The sequence below is a fragment of the Gymnoscopelus microlampas genome (assembly GCF_963454915.1).
Source record: "Gymnoscopelus microlampas genome assembly, chromosome: 12".
NCBI lineage: Eukaryota > Metazoa > Chordata > Actinopteri > Myctophiformes > Myctophidae > Gymnoscopelus > Gymnoscopelus microlampas.
Window position 1 is genome coordinate 52,992,156 of NC_139949.1, and position 27,354 is coordinate 53,019,509.

At 43.2% G+C, this 27,354-nt stretch overlaps 3 protein-coding genes across 3 annotated transcripts in view; all 3 read left to right on the top strand.

Annotated features, from left to right (window-relative positions):
* lrch2 (leucine-rich repeats and calponin homology (CH) domain containing 2) overlaps positions 1–27,354 on the top strand; it is a gene marked incomplete at its 5' end in the record, with an annotated part of 71,143 nt that overhangs the window by 29,923 nt on the left and 13,866 nt on the right. Inside the window, 10 exons of the mRNA XM_084074404.1 lie at positions 519–606; positions 1,388–1,484; positions 3,628–3,716; positions 5,715–5,782; positions 7,663–7,767; positions 21,009–21,071; positions 22,514–22,562; positions 24,655–24,795; positions 25,343–25,393; positions 25,587–25,650. Coding sequence (XP_083930530.1) covers positions 519–606; positions 1,388–1,484; positions 3,628–3,716; positions 5,715–5,782; positions 7,663–7,767; positions 21,009–21,071; positions 22,514–22,562; positions 24,655–24,795; positions 25,343–25,393; positions 25,587–25,650 — 815 coding nt within the window. The remainder of the gene's footprint in view (positions 1–518; positions 607–1,387; positions 1,485–3,627; positions 3,717–5,714; positions 5,783–7,662; positions 7,768–21,008; positions 21,072–22,513; positions 22,563–24,654; positions 24,796–25,342; positions 25,394–25,586; positions 25,651–27,354) is intronic.
* Positions 13,219–15,004, top strand: LOC311056761 (erythroid membrane-associated protein-like; the record flags this gene model as incomplete). The annotated part of the gene is made up of 2 exons (XM_084073567.1): positions 13,219–14,353; positions 14,946–15,004. The coding sequence occupies 2 exons, from the start codon at positions 13,219–13,221 to the stop codon at positions 15,002–15,004; spliced, it is 1,194 nt and encodes a 397-aa protein (XP_083929693.1).
* On the top strand, positions 18,149–19,297 carry LOC311056762 (erythroid membrane-associated protein-like; the record flags this gene model as incomplete). The annotated part of the gene is made up of 1 exon (XM_084073568.1): positions 18,149–19,297. The coding sequence occupies one exon, from the start codon at positions 18,149–18,151 to the stop codon at positions 19,295–19,297; it is 1,149 nt and encodes a 382-aa protein (XP_083929694.1).

Below are 27,354 nucleotides of genomic sequence, written 5' to 3' on the forward strand. Positions count from 1 at the left end.
CTATTTAGGTTCGCGTAGAACTACGCGATTGGCACGCAATGTGTTAAAGAAGAATCTGAAAATGACAGTTGGTGTAAGGGCATAAAACCCTTTTTGTTATTCTCATTTGATATTATTCAAATAAAAGGGATTTATTGAGAAACATGTGTTTTTCTTTACAAATCAAGACAATAGTCTAAATTAATAATCATATAGCCCTCAAAGCTGAAAAAAGGATGTTTTAAAAATATATATCGTATCGAAAATCGAATCGAATTGTGACCTTAAAATCGAGAATCAAATCGTGGATTAGGCGTATCGTGACACCCCTACTGACATGATTATAATAACCTTTATTATAAACTACAACCACTCACTGACAGATGCTGTAGCAGTAAAGACCATGGTCCTGATTCGGTTCTATTGTTTACTAGTTATATTGTATTAACATGCTGTGTTAACATAATGTGTTGTATTGTTGTGTACTGGTGATATTATATCATATTAACATACTCTTATGTTACATGTGTTCCTTCCAGTATGGAGGACTTCTACCCCAGTAAGAACCACGGTGCTGACTCTGGCATCGGGAGCGACAACGGTGACAAGAGACTGTCCACCACAGAGGTCAGAGTTCAAACACTATAGCTGTGTCTACGGTCGCCATGACGACCATAACACACTGCAGCTGGTTCCATGCAGGGTTTGGAAATGCTTAGAGAGAACGATTAATGTCAGGCAGCTGTAGAGAGACGGCTTTGACTGGAAGACAGTTTGTTTCATAATCAAGGAGCCGGTCATTATTGAGAAATTAACCCCCCGAAATGGTGATTTATTTCACCCTGAAGGGCTGATAAAGTATATCAGGTGGTTAAAAACCTTGTTACTTAATCCAGCGCCTGAATTACAATCTGGAAACCCAGCTGAACGGACGACCCGTGCGCAGGGAAACTGGGGTTTTGGTCTGCCTTCAGCCTTTCACTTCCGGTGGTGCGACTATGTTTTCATTCCCACTAACAATATTTCTCCACGGAACACTAACACCACTTCTCCCAGAGAACATGGATGGTTTTGGTTATAAGCCCACTTGTTTCTATGACGAAAGAGCAAGTTAAAATGTTACTAACTTTCCGTGGTTTCGTCGGCTTCGAGGACACTATTGTTCAATGAGTTTCGGTTTGTTTCCAGTGGGGAACGAACGGCACACACGTAAATCCCGCCCACTACACGCACGCCCACTTGTAGCCAATGCGCACGGCTTGTCAACACGGTTACCGACAGATTCAAACGCAGAGCAGAATCTGTTCTTGAGAGATTACCTGAATTATGACAGAAGATGTTTGTTAGCATTTTTTTCTGCTCATAAATAAATATCTCTCCTCTCCTCTCCTCTCCTCTCCTCTCTCAGCCATCAGATGATGACACCATCAGTCTCCACTCTCAGGTTTCAGAGACGGCCCGGGCCGACGCCCTCTCACTGCTCTCCAAGATGGACCCCTGTAAAGGTTACCTTATTACTTATGTCCTGCGTCACTCGCATTGTTATGGTGTACTTGTTGAAGTAATTTAGCCTTATTGCTTATGTCCTAAGTCATTCTCTTTGTTATGGAGTACACATTAAGTAATTTAGCCTTATTACTTATGACCTGAGTCATTCTGTTTGTTATGGTGTACTTGTTGAAGTCATTTAGCCTTATTACTTATGACCTGAGTCATTATCTTTGCTATGGAGTACATATTAAATAATGTAGCCTTATTACTTATGACCTGAGTCATTATCTTTGTTATGGTGTACTTGTTGAAGTCATTTAGCCTTATTACTTATGACCTGAGTCATTATCTTTGCTATGGAGTACATATTAAATAATGTAGCCTTATTACTTAGGACCTGAGTCATTCTGTTTGTTATGGTGTACTGTTGTAGTAAGTTTGCCTTATTACTTATAACCTGAATCATTCTGTTTTTTGCACAGAGTAGCCTACTATTTAAGAAATGTAGCCTTATTACTTATGACCTGAGTCATTATATGTGTTATGCAGTGCTGTTGAAGTCAAGTAGCTTTATGACCTGAGTCATTAGGTCATGTGTCATATGTTACAGTGTTAAACTGTTGAAGTCATGTAGCCTCATCCCTTATGACCTGAGTCATTAGGTCATAAGTCATATATTTCAGTTTTAAACAGTTGAAGTCATTTAGCCCAAAACCGTTCTCAACTGAACAGCAGTAAAAACAGCGTAACACCACAGATGAGTCATACCATTTATAGGACACAGTGATAAAATGCATGATTTATTTCTCTAAATGACCTCATAATGACACTTTTGGAACCCGTTGAGATGTAATGTGTTTAAAGATGCTGAAAAAAGATGAAAGAATGCAAGACATCAACAAAAATGAACTGTTGGTTTAGTTTTTATTTTGTTCTCAGTTAACAAAATGTACATTTCTCTTTTAGTTAATTCTTAGTTTTAGTTAACTAGTTGGAGACTTGAATTCATGGATATGTTTTAGTTTTTGTCTCGTTCCTAAGCCAATTAGTTGATGACCGGCAACGGTTCCGGTAGGAGACACAAAGAGTCTCCTTTGTGTCTCCTACCGGTCCGCTGGTCATCAAATGATTGGCTTAGGAACAAAGCGGGGGAAAAAAACAAGAAAAAAAAACATGAGTTCCAGTCTCCATGATGTGACTAATCGATACAAACAAATATTTTTATGGGGTGAACTATCGTGACTACTAATTGAAGCCGAGGCCGAATTGGGCCAAATCGCATGGATGAGCCCTGACAGCACATGGTTGGTGCTACAGACTCCAAATTTCGCACACAGATAGCTCAGACCTTTGCCTACGATCTTAGCTAGGCCTCGACCCGACCCGATACGCGGTTTTCCGGAACCAACGCGAAAGGTTCGGAATCTCCATATGCGGAGTCCTGACTACTAATTGAAGCCAATGGACGCCGAATCCAAATTGGCCCGAATCGCATGGATGAGCCCTGAAAGCACATGGTTGGTGCTACAGACTCCAAATTTCGCACACAGATAGCTCAGACCTTTGCCTACGATCTTAGCTAGGCCTCGACCCGACCCGATACACAGTTTTTCGCATCCGGCACGAAAGGTTTGGAATCTCCGTATGCGGAGATGACTGACATCGGGCTGTTCCGGAGCAAGCGCTGACTCATTGTGACATCACTTCATAAAAGGATAATGGGCATAAATGGACACAGACAGACACAGAGATCTCCATATACGGGCATAAAAGGGACACACCCAGACACATACAGAGATGTCCATATATCACAGACACAGATAGCTCCATATATGGGCATAAATGCACACACAGATGGGCATAAATGGACACAGGCAAACAGATGGCCAAAACGGGTCCTATGACAACAGGTATAATGGGGTTTGATTTAAAGGGTGGAGCATTCATTCCCTATTTACATCGTTCCTGTGTAGGCCGGTCCCCGACTAGACCCTCGGCCACCCGAAGGGCTAGACCCTCGGCCGCCCAACTAGACAAAAACGAGTTAACAGTGAAAGTGACATTTTATCAGACACTTAATTGCGTCCTTCAGATCAGGATCTCTATCATGACTTTAACAATGTGACGTTTCCTTTCCTTGTTTCCTTTCCTTTTCAGACCAGGACCTGTATGACTTCATAGACCCTAATCCAGATGATGACTGTGTGTTATTATCAGAGGACGGTCCACAGGTGTCCTGCATCAAGGTACGTGACCTGTCTGGTGTTCATTTAACTCTGATGTGATGCACAGTGTGGCCTAGTCAACACATAACTCAGGACTCCTGAATCACTGTCCTCCACGCTCTCCTGTCTAGCGTCAGGGTCTAGAGCTCTGTTGTGTTGTTAGCTCCGTTGTTGCGCCACAGTGTGTCTACATCAAGGGGCCAGCCTGACATATTTACAATGAGGCCGATACGGAAGAGAGACAGTTCATATGAATGGCCTGTAGGTGGCCTGCAGCTGTCAGAAAGAATATTCTCTCATTGTAAGCGGATGGGTTTTTGACAAACTTCACAGACTAGATTTTCTTACCTTAATAAACATTGTCATAAATACTATATGCTTCCAGTCGCTAGTTTAAAGTCTCCTTTCAATCATCATGATATGCGTTTTGCTAAATTATGGTCCCATTTATTCTAAAATTGACGATAAAGTAGGCTATGCTCCAGGAGGGGCGGGATGATTTGATTAACAACCTACACAACCAATAGCATTCATTCCCCGCCCCCGTTCTTGATTGACAAGCTACCCAACCAATAGAATTCTTTGGGGATTGTTTTCCGGTTCCCTGGTCACATCTCTTTTATACAGTCTATGGTCTACATAGGTGGCAGAGTCCTGCAACAGGCCGGTTACCTTGACAGGTGAAAACGGGTGAAAAATATACTTTCATAAGTTCACGGGTACGGGGACGGGCGGTACTGAACTAAACGCGGGTGGCTAACGTTTTATTGGGAAAATCAGAGAGCACTTGTTTCTGCCCAAACAACGTCACTTCACAGCACGGCGGCATAGAGCACGCCGGTTAGTTGTCTTAACTCAACACAAACACATTGAAACCATCTGACAATGTAAACAACGACACATGCGTACTGCGTCTATGCACGTTCTCACGCGTGGTTACATATGGAAAGCTCGCTCCTCCGTTCTTCACTTGACGTGCAGATTTCTGAACGAACCTGACCGCTGAATTTACCGCTGTTGTTGAAGGCTGGTTGCTTGCTGGTTTGTGTTTTGATATAATCACGGGTGACGGGTCGGTCTACGGATCTGCTTATTGACGGGCGGGGCGGTTGCAGGTAGTCAAAATTGGACCCGTGCAGGACTCAGCCAGCCTCATCCTTCTCTCTCTGACTTTGTCTGTGACCCGTGGCAGGTCCCCGTAGAGCTCCATGTTTCTGATGTGGTTTGTCCATGAGACACCTAGTGCCATTCCTAGCATTCTTGTGTAGACTCCATCCAGGGCCCTTTCCTGTTGTGCTGTGAGGGTCCATGTCTCAGCCCCATACAGCAGTACTGACTCCACTGTGAGGGTCCATGCCTCAGCTCCATACAGCAGTACTGACTCCACTGTGAGGGTCCATGTCTCAGCCCCATACAGCAGTACTGACTCCACTGTGAGGGTCCATGTCTCAGCCCCATACAGCAGTACTGACTCCACTGTGAGGGTCCATGTCTCAGCTCCATACAGCAGTACTCACTCCACTGTGAGGGTCCATGTCTCAGCCCCATACAGCAGTACTGACTCCACTGTGAGGGTCCATGTCTCAGCTCCATACAGCAGTACTGACTCCACTGTGAGGGTCCATGTCTCAGCTCCATACGGCAGTACTCACTCCACTGTGAGGGTCCATGTCTCAGCCCCATACAGCAGTACTGACTCCACTGTGAGGGTCCATGTCTCAGCCCCATACAGCAGTACTGACTCCACTGTGAGGGTCCATGTCTCAGCTCCATACGGCAGTACTCACTCCACTGTGAGGGTCCATGTCTCAGCCCCATACAGCAGTACTGACTCCACTGTAGCTACAAACTCTTGAGGTCTTCTCCTGTGTCTGATTTCCACACTCTCGTCATCCCATGTGGGGCATGATTTGGTTCCAGGGTACAAATGGAACCAAATGGACCCGTAAGCTCTATGACTGCCACAAGTAACCACCGTCCTTACAAGCCGTTTTTTTTTTTTGGTTCTGTGTTTTTCAGGAACTGGAGAAGGTTCTGAACATGTCCCACCAAAACAAAGACAAGGACATCTGGAAAGAGGAGTCAGGGTGAGTAATACTGTACTAAGATGGTTCTCATGTCCTACATATATCTGTTGTTGGACTGAGACACAGATTACTGAGGTATAGGAAGTGATGACAGACCACAATGGAGACAAGCCCCTAGGGCTTTTTGTGTTATCCTTTTAACAAGCATTGTCAAATCGTACCACTACACTATTTGCAACTGTTAATAAAGTATTCACTCAAACAATCAAAAAACACAGTAGAACACTACCCATACTGGAGTCGTGTGGCCAATATTAGAAATACATTCTGGAAAACAACAAGTGAAATTGGAAGTTTAAACATGTCTTGTTTAATATAGGATCGGATGGGCTTTGTTAACGACACTCTCCACTCTGTCCTGCATTCATCTATTATTATTAGTATTACTATTTTGACTATGATAAATGAATGACATTAAGCAATCTGCGCAATATATTTCTATTACAATGTGTTTATATAGGTGTCTACTAACACCTCTCAATTAGTTCCAACCCAACTCCTTGGAGAAAATTATTGGTAGCCAAACCAATTTACCAATCAAAGTTGCCTTATCTGGAGGGCTTGGGCCGACAAACTGGAAAAATACAAATTTGCCAATATCATCTTGTGGGACGTCTTAACTTGTTTTTTTTGGATGTGCTGAATTGATCCCAACTTTTCTCTCCACTGCATGGCCATAAAATTGTCCACACCTACTTTTATGGTGTGCTAAAAACGTAATATTATGTAATGTGTGATATGTTTTATACATCTCAACGGATCTAACTATGAGCTGGCATTCTCTAAGGCCAAAGCAAAATGCCATTACACACATGATAGATACTAAAAGTTCCCTCATGTGTTTAATTACATGAATTAATCTTAGTAATAATAGTCATAATAATAGATGACTGCTTTCCCATTAAAACTTAAGTTTTAATGGGAAATTGGAAAGCATACATAATATAAGTTTTTCAGAAAACCCCCACAAGTGTGGTTATCAGAAAATAGCAGATGTACAAGCTCACTGCAAACTTGTGCATCTGATATTTTTGAACATTTATAAAAAGCATCTTGATTAATTGTGACATGTTTAACACAAATCTTCTCTTCTGGGGTCCCTGGCACAAAACATTGTTTTAAAAGAATCCCTTTCAAGATGTTTAAAACATTTACAAAAATAGCAGATGTACAAGGGATGTGCAGGTGATGTACAAGAGATTGTAGATCTGCTATTTTTGAATAGCCAACGCTAAAATCTAAAATGAAATCCCGGTTTTAACGGATTAACCCATTAAGACCGGGAACGCATCTGTGTCATTTTTAGATTTCTTTGGCTCTTCAAAAATAGCAGATCTACAAGCTCATAGCGTGGCACCAAGTGCCGTGCCACGAGTTTGTAGATCTGCAAGATCCCATCCCCCAGAAGAGTTACAAATGCTCGCTTTAAAAATATATATATTCAAAGATTTGCACACATTCTCCAGATTTTTCAAAAAATAGCAGATCTATTGTAGATCTGCTATTTTTGAAAAATCTTGAGAGATGCGTTCCGGGATTTAACGAGTTAACACTTCAAATAGCCATTACTTGGTGACCATTGCTGTGATCAGTGCGATAGAAGACTACATTTGTAGGCCTGAAAATTGATTTTCACTATAGCCTCAAGTAGGCTAATAGTTCTATAGAAACATGTACTTTACCTCTCCAAACCCTTCCAGACAGAGAGCAGTTATAGTTCTATAGAAACATTCTCTCTCTCTCTCTCTCTCTCTCTCTCTCTCTCTCTCTCTCTCTCTCTCTCTCTCTCTCTCTCTCTCTCTCTCTCTCTCTCTCTCTCTCTCTCTCTCTCTCTCTCTCTCTCTCTCTCTCTCTCTCTCTCTCTCTCCAAACCCTTCCAGCTCTGACAAGGAGCAGCCGGGTGAGGAAGAGGACGATGAGCTGAAGGAGGTTCTGGACCTGAGGAAGATCGCCGTGCAGCTCCTTCAGCAGGAGCAGCAGAACAGGTACAGATTGTCCCGTCCACTCACCTCCTTTTTCTCTGTTTGGTCTCAAAGGTTACAGCCTCACACAACGTCAGCTTAGAGGGTAGAGAGGCCGTGTGGTGATAGAATACCAGATAATAGAAGACCTTTTAAGTGGTCAGAACTATGCACAACAACGAACGCAGTCAACAAACACAACAAACACACATTTACTGACTCCGATGCCCTACACACATAAATCTATACATAAAGGTTGCGTAGCACAGCAGAGCAGGTGTGAACCCCGACACTAACAAACATCTGGCTTGCACTGGAGCTCCTAGGAGCTCTCAGCAGCCTCACGCTGCCATTGAGTCGTGTGATGCTGTGTGATGCTGCCTTGTTTGTAGTGACACCTACAGGTGGGCAGTATACAGAGGTGTGCAGAAAGATTTAAAGAGTGAAATCTTCAGCGGTACTGAGTGAGCACATGCTAAATTTACGACACAAGCATGAGCATACAGCTTCCGACGCCGTCTATATACAGCATACATGGGCAACTGGCGGCCCGGGGGCCACATGTGGCCCCCACCTTCACTTAATGCGGCCCGCAGGTTAATATCAGAATACTGATATATTATTGATTTCAGCTGTTTACAATTCCAAACATGCAAACATGACCCGCTTTGATTACTTCAGTCTATATTAGTAGCTTAATGACTAGTATTCTAATTCTATTGTCTTTTTTATGTCCAATGTATTTGTATTTAAGTTCATAAAGTTAACATAAGTATAACTAAATGCATTTGAAATTAAATGAAAATGTTACTTTTCAAATTCCAATTGAAAAATAGCAACAAAAATAAAAATCTGGATTCCAATTAAAAAAGTAGCAAAAAATAGCAGATCTACAAGTTCAAAACGTGTCGCACTGCGACGTGTTTTGAGCTTGTAGATCTGCTATTTTTGCAATTTTTGTGTGACATAGAATGGTGAAAAAAGCTAAAATACGGAGATAAGATGTGTCTGCCCTGTGACAGTATATGCAATGTGTCCCTCTGGAGTGAGTGTGGAAATATAGTGGCCCTGTACATCATCAAAGTTGCATCACCCCTGATATACAGTATGTCCTCGTCATCAGAGACGTCATTTGAGATGATATGGCCCACATATTTAATCTCACAGCAGACACTAAGGGCAGTGCCGGAGAGATAGAAGTCAGGAAAGGTTAACTGTCTGTCTTCCCTGCTTCGGACAATAATTATCTTACTCTTTTTTTTTTAAATTAGCAAAAAATATCAATCTACTAGCTCAAAACACGCCACGTGTGTCTTCTCCTCCGCGTCATCAGCGCCCATACCCTAGGTGGGGGTTGGTGAAAGGGCCTACTCTGTGTGGAGTTTGCACGTTCTCCCCGTGTCTCCTAGGGCATTGGTTCTCAAAGTGGGGTCCGGGGACCCCCAGGGGTCCTTGAGGGAGTTCCAGGGGGTCCCCAGCTAAATGATAGATTAGGCACCAAGTGGACCCTTATGGGTCTGTAACTCTGAGAGTGTACAAATGGAACCAAATGGACCCGTTAGGGTCCATTTGGTTCCATTTGTACACTCTCAGTGTCAATTTGGGGGTCCTTGACATGAAAAAGTTTGAGAACCACTGTAGTTAAAACCCTCACAAAAACATGCAGTAATCCTGGTCTCTATACCGCCTCCCCCATGACAGCCGGGGCGCCTGATGGAGGAGAAGGGAACTGGTTGGTAATAACGTGTTCCTTCCACGCGCTACGTCCAACCAGGGGACACTCCCCCCTGTCAGGTGACAAGAAGGTCAGTTGGTTCTCATGCATTGAAGGAGGCATGAGCTCGGCTCTGGGCTCCCTAGACTGGCTGGGGGAGTGTAGCGCCCAGGATCAATTAGATAATTGGCACCGGGTGAAAAAGGGTTACAAATACGTGGGATAAAAAAATGTATTAAAAGAAAGAAAAAAAAACACGCCACGATGTTACGTTTGTGTGACACTGTAGTATGACGGAGTAGGGCAGGGGTATTCAACTAGATTAGTTGGGGTTGGGGGCCACACAGTGCACGCACACAATTTGCGCGCGTGCACAAAGCGCACGCTGGCGATTTTTTTGGGTCTAATTCGGGTCTAATTCGGCTCTATTTGACCAATATAAATCCACCTTTTTTCGGGTCTAATTCGGTTCCATTTAAGGTTCTAAGTTAAGTTCCAATGAAAGATGGCCTTTCAAGAACTAATGAAGGATAAATCATTTGTACTGTTTTAACTTTGATAACATAAAAACGAACATATATTTACATAGATAATAATTATGAAAATTATTATTATTATTTTTTTTTAATATGGCCAGGGGCCACAAGGAAGCTCCTCGCGGGCCGCACATGGCCCGCGGGCCGCCAGTTGAATATCGAGTAGGGCATTAACCCATTGATACCTGGAACGCATCTGTGTCACTTTAGATGTCTTTGGCTATTCAAAAATAGCAGATCTACAAGCTCATAGCGCGGCACCGCTACGAGCTTGTAGATCTGCTATTTTTGAAAAATCGTGAACATTTTTTTTTTTTTTTTTTTTTTTTTTTTTTAAACTGTTAGGACTTAGAAAATGTTTAGAAGCGGCCTCAGGTCTCAATGGGTTAACTTACGAAAAATCATAAAACCTTAAAATATAGACATAAGAGGTTTCTGCCCGACAGCAATAAATAATTCCAGTGGTCCAGAGCTCAGAAAAAAAGTTGTGACACAACCACTGCTCTGTCGTTGCAGCTTTAACCCTCTCCTCTCCTCTTGGCACTAACACAAACCGCCTCACTAACTTGTCACAATTGTGTCGTCTTTCCTCTCTTGTCTCGTTCCCTCTTTCCTGCTGGCTCCGCCCCCTGCTTGCTCCGCCCTCCTCCACCCCCCCCCCCCCCCGGCCGATGCGTGCATCTCGTCTAGACGACGCTCCCTCATATGCCGGGCAGAGAGTCTTATCCACCGACGGAGGGTGACGGGACGGGCACACAGGTAGATGAGATGAGATTACATTACATTACATTACATTACATTACATTACATTACATTACAGTCATTTAGCAGACGCTTTTATCCAAAGAGACTTACAATAAGTGCATTCAACATAGGTAGGGAACGAAAACTACTAATCACCAGAGGTCTTAAGTGTATTTCCTGCAAAAACAAGCAACTAAGAGTATACCTAGCGCTAAGGTAAAAGTGCAATATATCAGCTACCTATTTCCTTAAACAGATGAGACAAAATAGCAAAATCAAATGAGCACGAGCTCAGACAAAAGGTGTATCGACTAAACAAGATCCAATAAAACAATACAACAATAAAACAAGAATTCGTACAACTAGTTAACAACAAGTAAGCCAGACAAAGAGGAAGGGTAGTGTTTCCTGAAGAGGTGGGTTTTCAGCCTGCGGCGAAAGATGGGCAGTGACTCTGCTGTCCTGACATCAGTGACTCTGCTGTCCTGACATCAGTGACTCTGCTGTCCTGACATCAGTGGGAAGTTCATTCCACCACTGTGGGGCCAGAACAGAGAAAAGTCGTGACCGTGTCGATCGACCAGAAGGACCCTTGAGTGACGAGGCAATCAGTCGCCCCGAGGTGGCCGACCGAAGTGGTCGGGCAGGGGTGTAGGCATCAACCATAGCCCGGAGGTAGGAAGGAGCTGTTCCTTTCACTGCCCTATAGGCTAGCACCAGGGTTTTAAACTGGATCCGAGCTGCTACGGGGAGCCAGCGTAGAGAACGGAGAAGGATACTTGTGTGGGAGAGATGAGATGAGATGTACTTTATTAACTCATTGAGTGCCATTAATGTGTTTCACGTGCTTTTACCGCTATGGCGCAACGTGCCAATGACGTGTTTGACGTGTTTTTGAAAAAAACGTAAAAAAAAAAAATTCATGTTCAGAACCCAAGATATCATTATCTGAAGATTTGCAGCTCCATCCACTCCTGGTTTAACTTATAACTGAAAAAGGCTGTGCCTCGCTTCCTAAGCACTTTTTTTTTTACCTTGAAAAAATCTCTGGCACTGGGACAACATAGTCAGAAATAATTCTGGCAATTCTCTAGTGTTGTGGCTGTGGGTGTCACTCGCTTTGAATAATTAGTTTGACAGGTGTGAGGATATTGAGTCTCTTTGTCAAATACCAATCCCAGTGACATTTGCTGAACCCTGTCGTTTTACCCTGAGCCATCCTAATTTAGCAAAGTGTGTTGGAATTAGGTGGGTCATGGGCTTAAGGCAGAGAAGTATTCGTATCAGTTTTTGGGAGGTCTGAAGCTTAGTTTTTAGTGACATTGAGATGTTGGAGGACCAAGAAGTGCCAGCAGAATCAAAATGGCATTGAATGAGGGCTCCGGTTAGATTCTTCACAAAAGGGTTCTTTGATAGACTTTCTTGATCACTTTTGATGCCATTTTTTTTTCACCCGTCAGTTTGTTGTCAAGAATACAGCTCAACTGTAACCTCTTCTTTCTTTGATATTATTCTGACCTTGAAATCATTTCCATTACCAAGGGTACGTTTGGACCCTGAAATAATGGATTCTGTATTACCAAGGTGTATCGGAAAGCCGAGTGCGGATTTGTGTCCTCGCCCGAGACCAGGAGTTTCAGAGTCATCAGCAAACGAGAACAAATTGCAGTTACAGGCTGCTTTCATGTCGTTAATGTATAGATGGAACAGTAACGTCCCTAGTATTCTTCCTTGGGGAACCTCACAGTTCGCTGGAAGGGACGAGGACATGGTTGCATTGATATCAACCACTTGTTCTCTTCCCTCAATGTAGGATTGCATTAAGTTTACAGATGTGTTATCAATAACAAACACTTTCAGCACATTCAGTAGAACTTAATGATTTACCGTGTCAAACGCCTTTTGGAGGTCCAGCATGACCATGCCAGTGGAGTGGGATGTTCTGAAGCCATATTGGAATTCAAATTCAAATAATAATCATTACTTCCCAATATTTACTTGGAGGTCAGACCATCAGTCTGGAGCCGCGTGGGAGTCCATATTTGGACAAAACTGACGTCATGTTTGATGACATGAGATTTGACACACTTAGACTTAAAAGATAATTACACCGAGTGTGTGGGGAATTAGACTAAGAGGCTGAAAACCCTATGGATGCGTTCTGCTACCACTGGTTGAGGACACCCCACACAATTACACCTAATCAGGGTTTAAGTCGTTTGTACAAGTGTTTCACACTTTCACCTTTATTCTCCGCATGTAGAAATGGCATCTGCCAGCATTCCCGTCTCTGAAGATCACTTCCTGTGTTCTATCTGTATGGAGGTGTTCACTGATCCAATCGTCACTCCATGTGGACACAACTACTGCAAAGCCTGTATCACACATTACTGGGACACTAATGACGAGTGTCAGTGTCCATTGTGCACAAAAACATTCCATAAGAGACCAGAAGTATCTGTCAATTCTTTCATTTCTGAGATGGTTCATCAGTTCAGGATTCACAAGTTGAAAGAAGAATTTGAAGCAAGGACAGAGGCTGAAGTTCAGCAGATGATCCAGGAGAGACAACTGAAGATTCAGGAGGTCAAACACGCAGTAGAGCTCAGCAGGAAAGCTGCAGATGCAGTCATAGAAGACAGTGTTCAGGTCTTCACTGCTCTGATCAGCTGTATTCAGATAAGCCAGGCTGAGCTCATTGATGTGATTGAAGAGAAGCAGAGAACAACAGAGAAACAGGCTGAAGGCTTCATTAAAGAGCTGCAACAGGAAATCACGGAATTAAAGAAGAGAAGCTCTGAGCTGAAGGAGCTCTCACACACTGAAGACCACCTCCAGGACTTCTCATCAGTCTACACTGGGTGGAGACCCACCAAGGACTGGACAAAGGTCAATGTTCATAAGTCTTCACATGCGAGGACTATGAGGACAGCTGTATCTCAGCTGGAGAAGACACTCAATCAAGAGATGGAGAAGAATCTGTGTGATGCTGAGCTGAGGAGGATCCAGCAATGTGCACTGGATGTAACTCTGGACCCTGATACAGCACACTGCAAACTCATCCTGTCTGAAGATAGAAAACAAGTGAGTTGTGGAAACGTCAAGAAGGATCTCCCAGACAACTCAAAGAGATTCTCTGAATGTGTCGATGTCTTAGGAGAACAAAGCTTCTCCTCAGGAAGGTTTTATTTTGAAGTTCAGGTTACAGGGAAGACTGACTGGAGTTTAGGAATGGCCAGAGAGTCCATCAACAGGAAAGGACCCGTCGTACTGAGTCCCAACAATGGTTACTGGACTATAGTGTTGAGGAACGGAAATGAGTATCGTGGGTGTGATGTTGGCCCCTCTGTCCTCCTCCCTGTAAGAGAGGAGGTCCAGAAAGTGGGAGTGTTTGTGGATTGTGAGGAGGGTCTGGTCTCCTTTTATGATGTGGACACCAGAGTTCATCTCTACTCTTACACTGGCTGCAACTTCACTGAGAAACTCTTTCCATTCTTCAGTCCATGTTTTAATGGTGGTGGTAAAAACTCTGCTCCTCTGATCATCTCTTCCGTCAACATGGACGCTGAGCTCGGTGGGGAAGACAGGGACATGTCCCCTCCAAGTTCACCTGAAGGTAAAGCATGACGTCCCCCCTCCAACATTTATTTTTTTTAAATACTCCACATGTACATTAATAAAAATCCCACCCAGTGTGAGTAAGCAGTGCCTACTCTGTTTGATGAATGTATGCTGGTATCCAGGCGGTACTACTATGTTTGTTTGTGTGTGTCTGTCTGTCTCTGTGTCTGTCTGTGTTGGTTTTCAGGCGGTACTACTGTATTTGATGTGAAGGCGCTGGTATTCAGGCGGTACTACTCTACTAGATGTGTGGGCACTGGTTTTCAGATGGTACTACTCCATTAGATGTGTGGGCACTGGTTTTCAGACGGTACTACTCTATTTGATGTGTGGGCGCTGGTATTCAGGCGGTGCTACTCTACTAGATGTGTGGGCACTGGTTTTCAGATGGTACTACTCCATTAGATGTGTGGGCGCTGGTATTCAGGCGGTACTACTCTACTAGATGTGTGGGCACTGGTTTTCAGACTGTACTACTCTATTTGATGTGTACGTGCTGGTATTCAGGCTGTATTCCTCTATTTGATGTGTGGGCTCTGGTATTCAGGCGGTACTACTCTATTTGATGTGTATGTGCTGGTATTCAGGCGGTACTACTCTATTTGATGTGCGGGTGCTGACGTTCAGACGGTACTACTCTGTTTGATGAGTGTGCTGACTGTGTTGTAATGTAAAGCTCTTCACGGTGCCCCCTGATTCCAAAAAAATAAAATGAAATAAAACCATTTTACACTCTAAACATCTGCATTACTTAAAGTAAAAGAAGTCGTAACACAATTAGAGAACATAGAAGGATTGTTATATTGATCGTTTGCCTGTTATCTCTCCTATTGGTACCACCATCGATACAGCATAGTACAAACTATTCTAAGCCTTTGGGTTCTGAGCTAATCTCTTCAAACGGTGGTTCCGTGGCTCAAATGCCCAATAAATAATGGACCTTGATATGAAAAGGGTTGAAAAGCACTGATCTAGATTAAACCTCTGGTCTGTTTGTCATTATGTGTAATACCCCAGTGGATAACACACCAGTTTTAGTACATCTGAAATTGTTTACTCTTAGCCTAGTCTTAGTCAACTAAATATCTAAATACTTTTAGCCTTAGTATTTTAGTCTTAGTCTTAGTCAACTAAATGAACACTTGGGTGCAGCAACATAGACAGTGGTGTAAAGTAAATAAGTACATTTACTTAAGTACTGTACTTAACACATCGGGTGCCAGCTTTTTTTCATAACAACTTACCGTGGGTGCCAGCATTCTCCCCATTGACTGCGCTTTGCTGTTTAACGTTTCCGCGTGTGTTACAAGCAAATCCACGCCAAAAAAAGCATCGATTCATGTTCTGCCATGAGCCTGGCTACAGGCTGGAACCATAACATTACCCTGGCGAGTTACAACGGGGGGGGGATCGCGCATCGCGCATGACCGTTTTTCCCCACAGGAAACAGATTCGGAGATATAGGCGTTTCAAAGTAGGAAATAGACAGGAACCGGATGGGGGAAAAAAAAAGTGTTTCCGGTGAGCGATCTGGCACTTCCTTCGCAGGATTACAATGGGTGCTCCCAGAGCTGCTCTAGCCCCGCCCGCGCGGAGAAAAACGAAAAAAACAAAAAGACTGAAATCACGGTTCAGACCGTGAACGGCACCGAAGCTTCGGAACCGCCACTATGTAAACACACGGTTCAGACCGTGTTTGGCACCCGATGTGTTAAGTAAACTTTTAAGGTATTTTTTACTTTACTGGAGTATTTCCAATTTTCAGTACTTTAACTTCTAATCCACTACATCTCAGAGGCAAATATTGTACTTTTACTCCACTACAATTATTTGAAAACTTTAGTAGTTTTACTTAAGTAAAACATTTGAGTACTTTTTCCACCGCTGAACATAGATCTCCATGGAATCAAACACAGATTTGCATTCGACACATTTGCGTGATTGGCTGTCCTGGCTGTCCTTCACTCCTTTAAGCCAATGGCCACACGAATGGGGAGACGGCCCGCCCCCCACAGTAACAGCGCTCCCCTCATTCACACTGCAACAGTTGCAGAGGAGACAGTGCAAGTTGTTTTGCAGCCTCAGGCTAACACAGTTAGCCTAAATGCTAGCGTGCTTCATTAGACCTAGTTTGGCTATTAAGTTATTATTTGGCCATGTTCACACTGACTTCCATCTTCGCTATTGTTGGGAAGACCTGTGTGGTGTCTAAAAATGTTGCCACCACTTATATAAAAAACATTATTAGCGTTTAGCGTCGCAAATTATGTTGCCAGGTTTGGCGAGAGAAACAAGCATTCCGAAAAACAAGTAATCAGGTTTATGAAAACAAACACACACACACACACACACACACACACACACACACACACACACACACACACACACACAGAGCACCTGGTAGAATATGACTTCAAGTCATTTTCTTTCTTGTTACTCTTTCACTTGGCTCTGGGGGGAGATAAATGGAGCACCTGTGCGCAAGGAAACCGGGGTTTTGGTCTGCCCTCAGCCTTTCACTTCCGGTGGTGCGACTAAGTTTTCATTCCCACTAACAATATTTCTACACGGAACACTAACACCACTTCTCCCAGAGAACATGGATGGTTTTGGTTATAAGCCCACTTGTTTCTATGATGAAAGAGCAAGTTAAAATGTGAATATCTTTCCGGGGTTTCGTCTGCTCCGAGGACGCTATTGTTAAATGAGTTTCTGTTTCTTTGTAAAGCGCGGCCTGCTTCCTGATCTGAAGGCACGCCCACTTGTAGGCCAGTGCGTACGCGATATGACGAACCCCCCCGACAGATTCAAACGCAGAGCAGAATCTGGTGAGCAACACAGATACAAAGCGACACAGCGACAAATATGCTGTTTATTTTTGTACCTTTGTATCTTTGCCAGACCCAGAGGGTCGGCCTACATGAGGCTTTGCCCCCTTTCGTCCATACATGGGCAAAAAAGACCGTCTGTCCCCCTTTCGTCCACACATGGGCATAAAAGGGACGGACAGCCTACATGAGGCTTTGTCTGTCCCTTTCTTCTCCATACATGGGCATAAAAGGGACACAGGCTGACACGTCATGCGAAGTCCGGCGTGACGTAGTGCTCCGATCTTATAAAGTACAGGAATTTATTCTGGGTCTGGCAGAACCAGGTCTCCTGGTCTTGTTTAAGCTGTCTGTGTGGGCGCACCATTAGGGTCCCATTTGGACCCCTGGTGGTCCCCAGACCCAACGTTGGGAACCAATGGGTTTACCCGATATATACTTGGAGATCAGAGGTCAGTCTGGAGCCGTGTGGAAGTCCATATATGGACATAACTGACATCATAGATGATGACGTCATGTTTGATGACATGAGATTTGACTCAGCTGGACTTAAAGGCTGATTACACAGAGTGGGAGTTAGTATTGTATCATAGGAAGACCCTTACAGCTTATTATTCTGCTGTTGTAAAGTCAGACATCACTGGTTGAGTAAACACCCCAGAAAACTACAGTTAAGAAGGTTTTAAGCCAGTTTAGACAATATATTTGCAGTGTTTCACACTTTGACTTTTATCCAGCGTGTAGAAATGGCGTCTGCCAGCATTCCTGTCTCTGAAGATCACTTCCTGTGTTCTATCTGTATGGATGTGTTCACTGATCCAGTCTTCACTCCATGTGGACACAACTACTGCAAAGCCTGTATCACATATTACTGGGACACTAATGATGTGTGCAAGTGTCCACTATGTGCAGAAATATTCCGTAAGAGACCCAAAGTATCTGTCAATACTTTCGTTGCTGAGATGGTTCAACAGTTCAGGAGTCACAAGTTGAAAGAAGAATATGAAGCAAAGACAGAGGCTGAAGTTCAGCAGATGATCCAGGAAAGACGACTGAAGATTCAGGAGGTCAAACACTCAGTAGAGCTCAGCAGGAAAGATGCAGATATGGTCATAGCAGACAGTGTTCAGGTCTTCACTGCTCTGATCAGCTGTATTGAGAGAAGCCAGGCTGAGCTCATTGATGTGATTGAAGAGAAGCAGAAAACAACAGAGAAACAGGCTGATGTCTTCATTAAAGATATGCAACAGGAAATCACCCAATTAGAGAAGAGAAGCTCTGAGCTGAAACAGCTCTCACACACTGAAGACCACCATGACCTCTTCCAGAACTTCCCATCCAACACTGGATGGAGACCCACCAAGGACTGGACAAAGGTCATTGTCCATCAGTCTTCACATGTGGGGACAGTGAGGACAGCTGTGGCTCAGCTGGAGAAGACACTCAGTCAAGAGATGAAGAGGAAGCTGTGTGATGCTGAGTTGAGGTGGATCCAGCAATATGAGGTTGATGTAATTCTGGACCCTGATACAGCACATCCCTGGCTCATCCTGTCTGAGGATGGAAAGCAAGTGAGTGATGGAAATGTAAGGAAGAATCTGCCTAAAAACACAGAGAGATTCTCTAAACATATCCGGGTCTTAGGAAAACAAAGCTTCTCCTCAGGAAAGTTTTACTATGAGGTTCAGGTTACAGGGAAGACTATGTGGAGGTTAGGAGTGGCCAGGGAGTCCATCAACAGGAAAGGTGTAAACATACTGACACCCAACAATGGTTACTGGACTATAGGGTTGAGTAATGGAAATGAGTACTGGGCTGAAGCTGACCCTGGTGTCCTCCTCCCTGTAAGAGAGGAGGTCCAGAAAGTGGGAGTGTTTGTGGATTATGAGGAGGGTCTGGTCTCCTTTTATGATGTGGAGACCAGAGTTCATCTCTACTCTTTCACTGGCTGCACCTTCACTGAGAAACTCTTTCCATTCTTCAGTCCATGTCTTAATGATGGTGGTAGAAACTCTGCTCCTCTGATCATCTCTCCTGTCAACATGGACACTGAGCTCGGGGAGGACGGTGGGAACATGTTCCCTCCATCTTCAAAAAGAAGAAAAACTTGAATGTGTTCCCTCCAATAAATATTTGATTGACTAAAGAAATAATATTATATTTAATAGAAGGTAAATATTGTATATCATTGAATGACTCATTATATGATGTCACCTCAATGAAAGTTAAATAAATCAATAATGTCTTTGTCCGGTTGTAATGGGCGTAACCTAGCCCCACCCCCTCCCTATCGTGTACTACAACTACTATATACTATGTATGTAGTCCTTTTCTCTGTACTCAAAGTCGCTTTACAAAAAATCAGAACAAAATAAACTTTATCAGGAGAATAACTTAAAAAGCAAACAAATACATTAACATTTAAAAAAATATATATTGTTTTTATTTACATTTTCATACACAGCTACTTCATTTCATTCAATACATCATATCAAAAAAACTCAACCCCACCTAGTACAAAAGTCCAACACTGCATGGATCTCTTCCACAACTACATGTGCAGCGTGACAAACTAACATATACAATAGTAATGATACAAATATCTGGTAGAGGTGGGAGTCAATAGGGGGGAAAGGAAGAAGGGGAAAATGCAATGTATGAAAATAATCATACTAATGAAAACAGTGAAAAAACTAGAAAAAGTGCTCCTCGGAGCACAGGTCTCCGCCTGGTCAGGTACGTTATTGTGCCTCCTGGTGGCGCTATAATAGGCCAATGTGAAAAGGGTGGCATTTCTTCGGCAATCAAACACTGCATTCATGATTTGATGCATTTTGTTCCAAAAATGTGTGTTGCTAAATTAGACCTGCTGGTGGCGCTATAACAGGTCAATGTGAAAAGGGTGGCATTCCTTGGCCTAGTGGGAATGTGCGTGTGAAATTTCACGGAAATCTCAAGCTGCGTTCATGATTTCAGGTGTTTTGTTCAAAACGGACCAATCCTGCAAACTTTGGAAGCCTTACATTAGCCAATCAGGATGGAATATGGGAAATCTGACAGATCCGTGTTGATCACATGACTATAGAGATACTGTTTGCATGATGTTTGGATAAAATCTGTAGGAGTAATATCTGGGGGCAGAATATTTGGGGCTGAGCAAGACTCTTTGAACCCCTAATGGCTCCCCGAGCGCCGTAGAATGGCTGCTCACTGCTCCTAGTAGTTATAGGATGGGTAAATGACATCACTGCTCCATGGGTAAATGACATCACTGCTCCTAGTGGTTATAGGATGGGTAAATGACATCACTGCTCCTAGTGGTTATAGGATGGGTAAATGACATCACTGCTCCTAGTGGTTATAGGATGGGTAAATGACATCACTGCTCCTAGTAGTTATAGGATGGGTAAATGACATCACTGCTCCTAGTAGTTATAGGATGGGTAAATGACATCACTGCTCCTAGTAGTTATAGGATGGGTAAATGACATCACTGCTCCTAGTAGTTATAGGATGGGTAAATGACATCACTGCTCCTAGTAGTTATAGGATGGGTAAATGACATCACTGCTCCTAGTAGTTATAGGATGGGTAAATGACATCACTGCTCCTAGTAGTTATAGGATGGGTAAATGACATCACTGCTCCTAGTAGTTATAGGATGGGTAAATGACATCACTGCTCCTAGTAGTTATAGGATGGGTAAATGACATCACTGCTCCTAGTAGTTATAGGATGGGTAAATGACATCACTGCTCCTAGTAGTTATAGGAGGGGTAGAATACATCATTATTAACAATATGAATGTGTTTTTGTGTGCAGATTCCTCAGTCATTCTGGAGGTTCCAGCAACAAGCAGCGCTCCCCGGCTCAGACGGCACGCAGGTACTGATGTCCAGTCACACAGCGGTGGGCAGAGTACTCAACCCTCGCTCTTGAGTCAAAGTGTAGAAGATACTCAAGAGTACTTTGAGTTAAAGAAACATTTTCCACGTTAGACAGTAGATCAGCAATTTTCAAAAAGTTTGCCTCTTTCTTAGGTAGCATTTGGGAACAATTTGCCCTTTTTGAGCGGTGTAGCCGCTCCTATATGTGGGTTTGGGACACCTCATTAGTACACCCCTTCACTGTACTGTGATTGGCTGACTCTATTCACACCCTTGCTCTGTGACTGGCTGACTCTATTCACACCCTTTGCTCAGGCCCTGTGATTGGCTAGCGAGACGCATGATGAAATTGATAACCTATAAATAGTACCGAGCACTTCAAAACAACTACGTTTTTTTAAAGTCTAAATAACACCGCTCACTTCACACTGGGTGTGATTTTTGGGCGGTGCAACCGCCCCTATATGTGAGGTTTGGACCCCCACCCATTTCACCCCCCCCCAACCCTGCGCTGTGATTATGGCCACCATTGTACCCCCCCTAACCCTGCACCGTGATTGGCCACCATTGTACACTGGTTGACTCTATTCAGGACTGTGATTGGCTAGTGAAACACATGACACATGTGCAGTCCTATAAATAGGACTGTGCACTTAAAAAAAACTCATTTATGTTTTTTTTTAAGTGAATCACCCACTGTGATGACCACTGTGACCACACCGCCCACTTCACACTGGGTGTGATTTTTTTTAATAGTATAGTCCGTTGATTACTTCTCACAAAGTAGCCTAATGGTCGTACGTTTTTTTTCTCCTTCATTTTAGAGTATTAAAAAAGTCATTAAATTGTAACTTTATAAATGTGCAGATGCCCTGTATACACTTGTACTGTATGTTGGTTTGTTTACTGTTGAATGAAAAAACAATGTTGCACATTAAGCTAAATAATCTGGGGACCCCCCACAGTTTGAGAACCAGCGTTTTAGAGCATTGGTTCTCAACCCCCAGGGGTCCCCCAGGGGTCCTTGAGGGAGTTCCAGGGGGGCCCCAGCTAAATGATGGATAGTTAGGAACCAAATGGACCCTTTCGGGTATGTAAATCTGAGAGTGTACAAATGGAACCAAATGACGGGTCCATTTGGTTCCATTTGAACACTCTCAGAGTTAAATTAACATTGATGTTACTATATAAATTGGGGTCCCAGAGATAGAAATTCCATTAAATGGGGGTCTGCAGCCTAATAATGCATGTCAAACTGGTGGTCCTCGAAATTAAAATTGTTGAGAATCACTGCTAGAGATGTAAAAATCTTCTCTTCTGGGGGTTCCTGGCATATATCTTTTCAAATGGGGGTCCGCGGGCTAATAAGTGTCAATTTAGGGGGCCCTTGACATTTGTGTAGTTGTGTATGTGACATTGTGTGTGTGTCTCTTCTCTCAGTGCCTCTCTTGATGAAGGGACCAGTGGGGGTCCAGCGCTGACCGGCCAGGTACATGAAACTCTATTATTATTACCTTATATCCCTATTTTTACTTTTTGTGTTTTTTTTTCTACTTGATCAAAACCACAGAGTCGACACAAAAGCATCGAAAGCATCAGAAAAAACAAGCTCGAAACGTGATCCGCTACATTTGCTACATATTGAATTTGAATCCTTACAAGTAATAGTTTTGGACATATGAGGATGATTTGCTATTTGTCGTACGACAAAGTATATTACAGGGCTTATGAGGTGTAAAATCTGTTTTGCCCTTTTCCTTAGCTCTATATTGTGATAGTAATCATTACTATAGAGTGTTTGTTCAGTAACCGTGTTAAATAGCTCTATATTGTGATAGTAATCATTGCTATAGAGTGTTTGTTCAGTAACCGTGTTAAATAGCTCTATATTGTGATAGTAATCATTGGTATAGAGTGTTTGTTCAGTAACAGTGTTAAATAGCTCTATATTGTGATAGTAATCATTACTATAGAGTGTTTGTTCAGTAACAGTGTTAAATAGCTCTATATTGTGATAGTAATCATTGCTATAGAGTGTTTGTTCAGTAACCGTGTTAAATAGCTCTATATTGTGATAGTAATCATTGCTATAGAGTGTGTGTTCAGTAACAGTCTTAAATAGCTCTATATTGTGATAGTAATCATTACTATAGACTCGAGTGTTTGTTCAGTAACAGTGTTAAATAGCTCTATATTCTGATAGTACTCATTGCTATAGAGTGTTTGTTCAGTAAAAGCAGTCTCTCATGTCTGTCCAGCTCTTTAACAGAAAATGCATTTTCAGTGCTCTCTCCTGATTGGCTTAAATGTTGTCACCTACCTGAAAATGTACATATTATGTTTACTAAAGAGCTGGAGAGACCCCTGTGACCCAACACACGCTCTGTAGCAATGATTAGGCTACTATCACTATACAGTACTTTTTAACAAAAAAAAACAAAAAAAAAATCACTTACCCTACCTTTAACTCATTCAAGCCAGAATAAATAAATGCATACGTACACTGCCAGCGATTTTTTATTTTCAAGTGGTCACAGCATATTTATCTCCAGTATGATCAATCCCTTGATGGCTGCTTAACACGGAGGCTTTCAACGTACTTTCGAAGAAAACAAAAAGAAGAAAAAAACCACACCGCGACCCCTCATTCACTTGTTATGGGCCATTTAAAACAGCATGTCTCACCAAAAATGCAGGGGTAAAAAAATAACTCGAGTTACAGTTGTTTTGCCAGAGACGCTAAACAGGAATTGAATGGAGCAGTACATCTTGGGATCGCGTGATCTCCTGCTTCTGTGTGCATCTGGGGATGAAGTGGTTACTGAAATGCGAGCCAAGAGCGCCATCTAGTGTAAACACAAAAAAAAGAAAACCTAGGAATGTCATAAGACGTTATTGGCGGTATGAGCTTTACCTTTACAAACGTCAAACGACGTCCGTGGCAGGGAAATGAGTTAATGGGTTTCGTCGCACATTCACTTCTGCTGGTTAAGAAATATAGCTAATAGTGTGTCTGAAGTGGGCACGGTGGCGCAGTCGGTACCGCTGTCGCCTCACTGCTAGAAGGTCCTGGGTTCGATTCCCGCCGTGGACGCTCTGGACGCTGGGGTTGTGTGTCTTCTCCTCCGCGTCATCAGCGCCCATACTGCCCAAACCCAGCGGTGGGGTTGGTGAAAGGGCCTTTCTGTGTGGAGTTTGCATGTTCTCCCCGTGTCCCCTAGGGTAGTTAATACCCTCACAAAAACATGCAGTAATCCTGGTCACTATACTGCCTCCTCCTGGTCAGCCGGGGTGTCTGATGGAGGGGAAGGGAACTGGTTGGAATAACGTGTTCCTTCCACGCGCTACGTTCTACCGGGAAAACTCCCCCCTGTCAGGTGATAAGAAGCGGCTTGCTAGCTCTCATGCATTGAACGACACATGAGGTCGGCTCTAGGCTGGCAGAGGGAGTGTAGCGCCCAGGATTACTTTGACAATTGGCACCGGGTGGAAAAGGGTTACAAAAAATCGTGGGATAAAAATGTAAAAAAAATAGCAGTGAAGTAACACTGACCTCTGAACGATGTGTCCGTCCAACCCAGCCGTCCTCATCCTGCTCCCTCGACAGCAGTCTGAGGTCAGAGCTGTCCGACTCTGAGCCCAGGTGGCCTGAGGTTCCCCCCGTCCTGAACCAGAACGAAGACCGCAGGAGGACCAAGTACCTGAGGAAAGATTACCTAAAGGTATGGTCCCCCCCCCCCCCCCCCACCGATTCTACCAGACTCAGATACGTCTTTTAAAGCGATCAGGGGATCGATCATACTGGAAATAATTATTCTAGATTTTGGACATAGTATTACGTCATCTCAAATCCAACGCTTGAGTCTGGTGCTTCTATGAGGTAGATTTTTTCCTCATATTCAAAAGAATGACTCTGCACGCAATTGGTTAGACCTACAACCAACTACCGATTACGGTTTCCCATATTTGAATACTGGGCCCTGATTGGTCACCCCAGACTTCGGGAGCAGGAAATGGATTCACAACGGACCCAAATCGCCGATTATTCTTCTTTGCACTGGCAGATTCGTTTAGAGTTTTCAGTTGTGTTTTTGTTGTGAACATACATGAGTTTTAACTTGTCTAGTATGTTGAAACTGTATGAATGTACTGTATTTTTGATCATATATTTCTATACAGTATGTCTCTATGAAATTGTCCTTGCAATGTACAGCATACATGTACAACAAATGAGGCTGAAATAAAGGATCATGTTTTCCCTTCCTGCAGTACAAGTGTCAGAGCGCCCGGAAGAACTCCTGTGGAAATGATGATTGCGAGGTAAGACATAAAACAAACATTTACAAAAGGTTTTAGACCAGGGGTCTTCAACCTTTGCAGGCCAAGGACCCCCTAACTGAGAGAGAGATGAAGCAGGGACTCTGTACTTGGTCTGCTCTTTCCAGGACTCATGGACGAGTGATGTCAGGACTTCTGTACTCTATAAGTAACTCAATACTGTCTTTGTCTGCAGGAGGGGATGCGGAACTCGGACTTTGGCACGACTCTGACGGTGTTTGGGTTGAAGCCACGTTCAGGTGAGGTTCTGTCTGTTCTTCTTCTCTTTTCTCTGGAAGACTCTGACGGTGTTTGGGTCGAAGCCACGCAGTGTCTTTTGAATAGAATTCCATTTAGTTTTAGTCATATTTTAGTCACCTGAAATGTTTTAATTTTTGTTAAGTTTTAGTTGACTAAATATCACCAGATTATAGTCGGCTAAATCTACAGTTGATTTAGTCGACTAAAATGTATTGTGGCGGTGCTTTGATGGCGTTGCAATGCCTGATTTAACACTTGGTTGCATGCTGAAAATAGCCGATCTACAAGCTCATAACGCGTTGCAGCGCGACGTGTTGTGACTTTGTAGATCTGCTATTTTCAGAGCACAACACCCGAGCGCAACCAAACATGTCTTTTAGTTCTACTGGATCTTGTCTCCACTAGTCCCACACTAACATTTTAGTCTAGTTTTTAGTTGTTGACGAAAGTGTCAATATATTTGTCTTGGTTTTAGTCACCATACAGTCTATTTATTTAGTTTTTATCTAGTCTTCGTCAGTGAAAGAAGGTAGTCCACGAACATTTTTCGTCATAGTTTTAGTCTACGAAATCAACACTGATGCCACGTTCAGGTGAGGTTCTGTACGTTCCTCGTCTCTTTTCTCTGGAAGACTCTCGTCTCAGAGATCATCTTGTCCCCTCAGGCTCTTTTTTTTTTTTTTTTGACTCAAAGACCAAGGAGATATGCATTTTCGAAGATCTTTACTCTCATCCACTTCCTTGTTAACTTAAAACTTTAAAATTTTGTATCTCGGCTCCTGAGTACCTTTTTTTTATCATAGAAAAATCTCTGGCATGAATAACAATAGGCAGTGAAAATAATTCAGGCAGTCAATGTGTTAAATAACTGGAGAGACATGGAGACTCCTGTTACTGAACAAACACTCTATAGCAATGAGCACTATCAGAATATAGAGCTATTTAACACTTATTTTAACCAAAGAAAATCACTTACCCTACCTTTAATCCATCAAATTACTAGAACTCACAATAACAAATGACACTGCTCTCAATCCACGGAGCAGGAGATCAGCCGGAGAATGGGAGCAGCGGGAGCGGTATTGGAGTCGCTGTACCGCACTGTTGTGCAGCTGATCAATACAGCTGATACCGAGCGACCTTCGTTTCTACTCTCACCTACAGTATGGTCATGAAGAGTGAGATCACAGATAAAGCGGACAAAATGAGTTTTCTCAGACCAATGGCCCCCGTAGAGAGAGAGTGAAAAAATAACTCATCCGCAAAGTAGAATCGCTGCTCCGTCACTTGGGAAGGAGCCAGCTTTAGGTTGTTTGGGACCAAGGACCAGACGGGAGGATTATATCTCCACACTGGCGTTGGAACGCCTCAGGATTCCCTCAGGAGGAAGTGGCTAAAGTTACCCGAGAAAGGGAAGTCTAGAGCTCTCTGCTGGAACTGTTGTCGCCACGACTCAACTCTGCATGAGTGGTTGAAGATGGATGGATGGATGGATGGATGGATGGATGAATGGATGGATGGATGAATCCCCGCGAGGGAAAAGCTTTCTTTGGACTACATGTAAATAGTGGCTATCAGACAAAAACACGTAGTAGAGAGAGAGAGAGCTTTCAAGAAATGGGACCAAAAAATAACCTTTTTCAACTAATGGTTTCAATGGAGATCCTTATTGGCAACTGTACTCCTCACACGGAAAATGAACA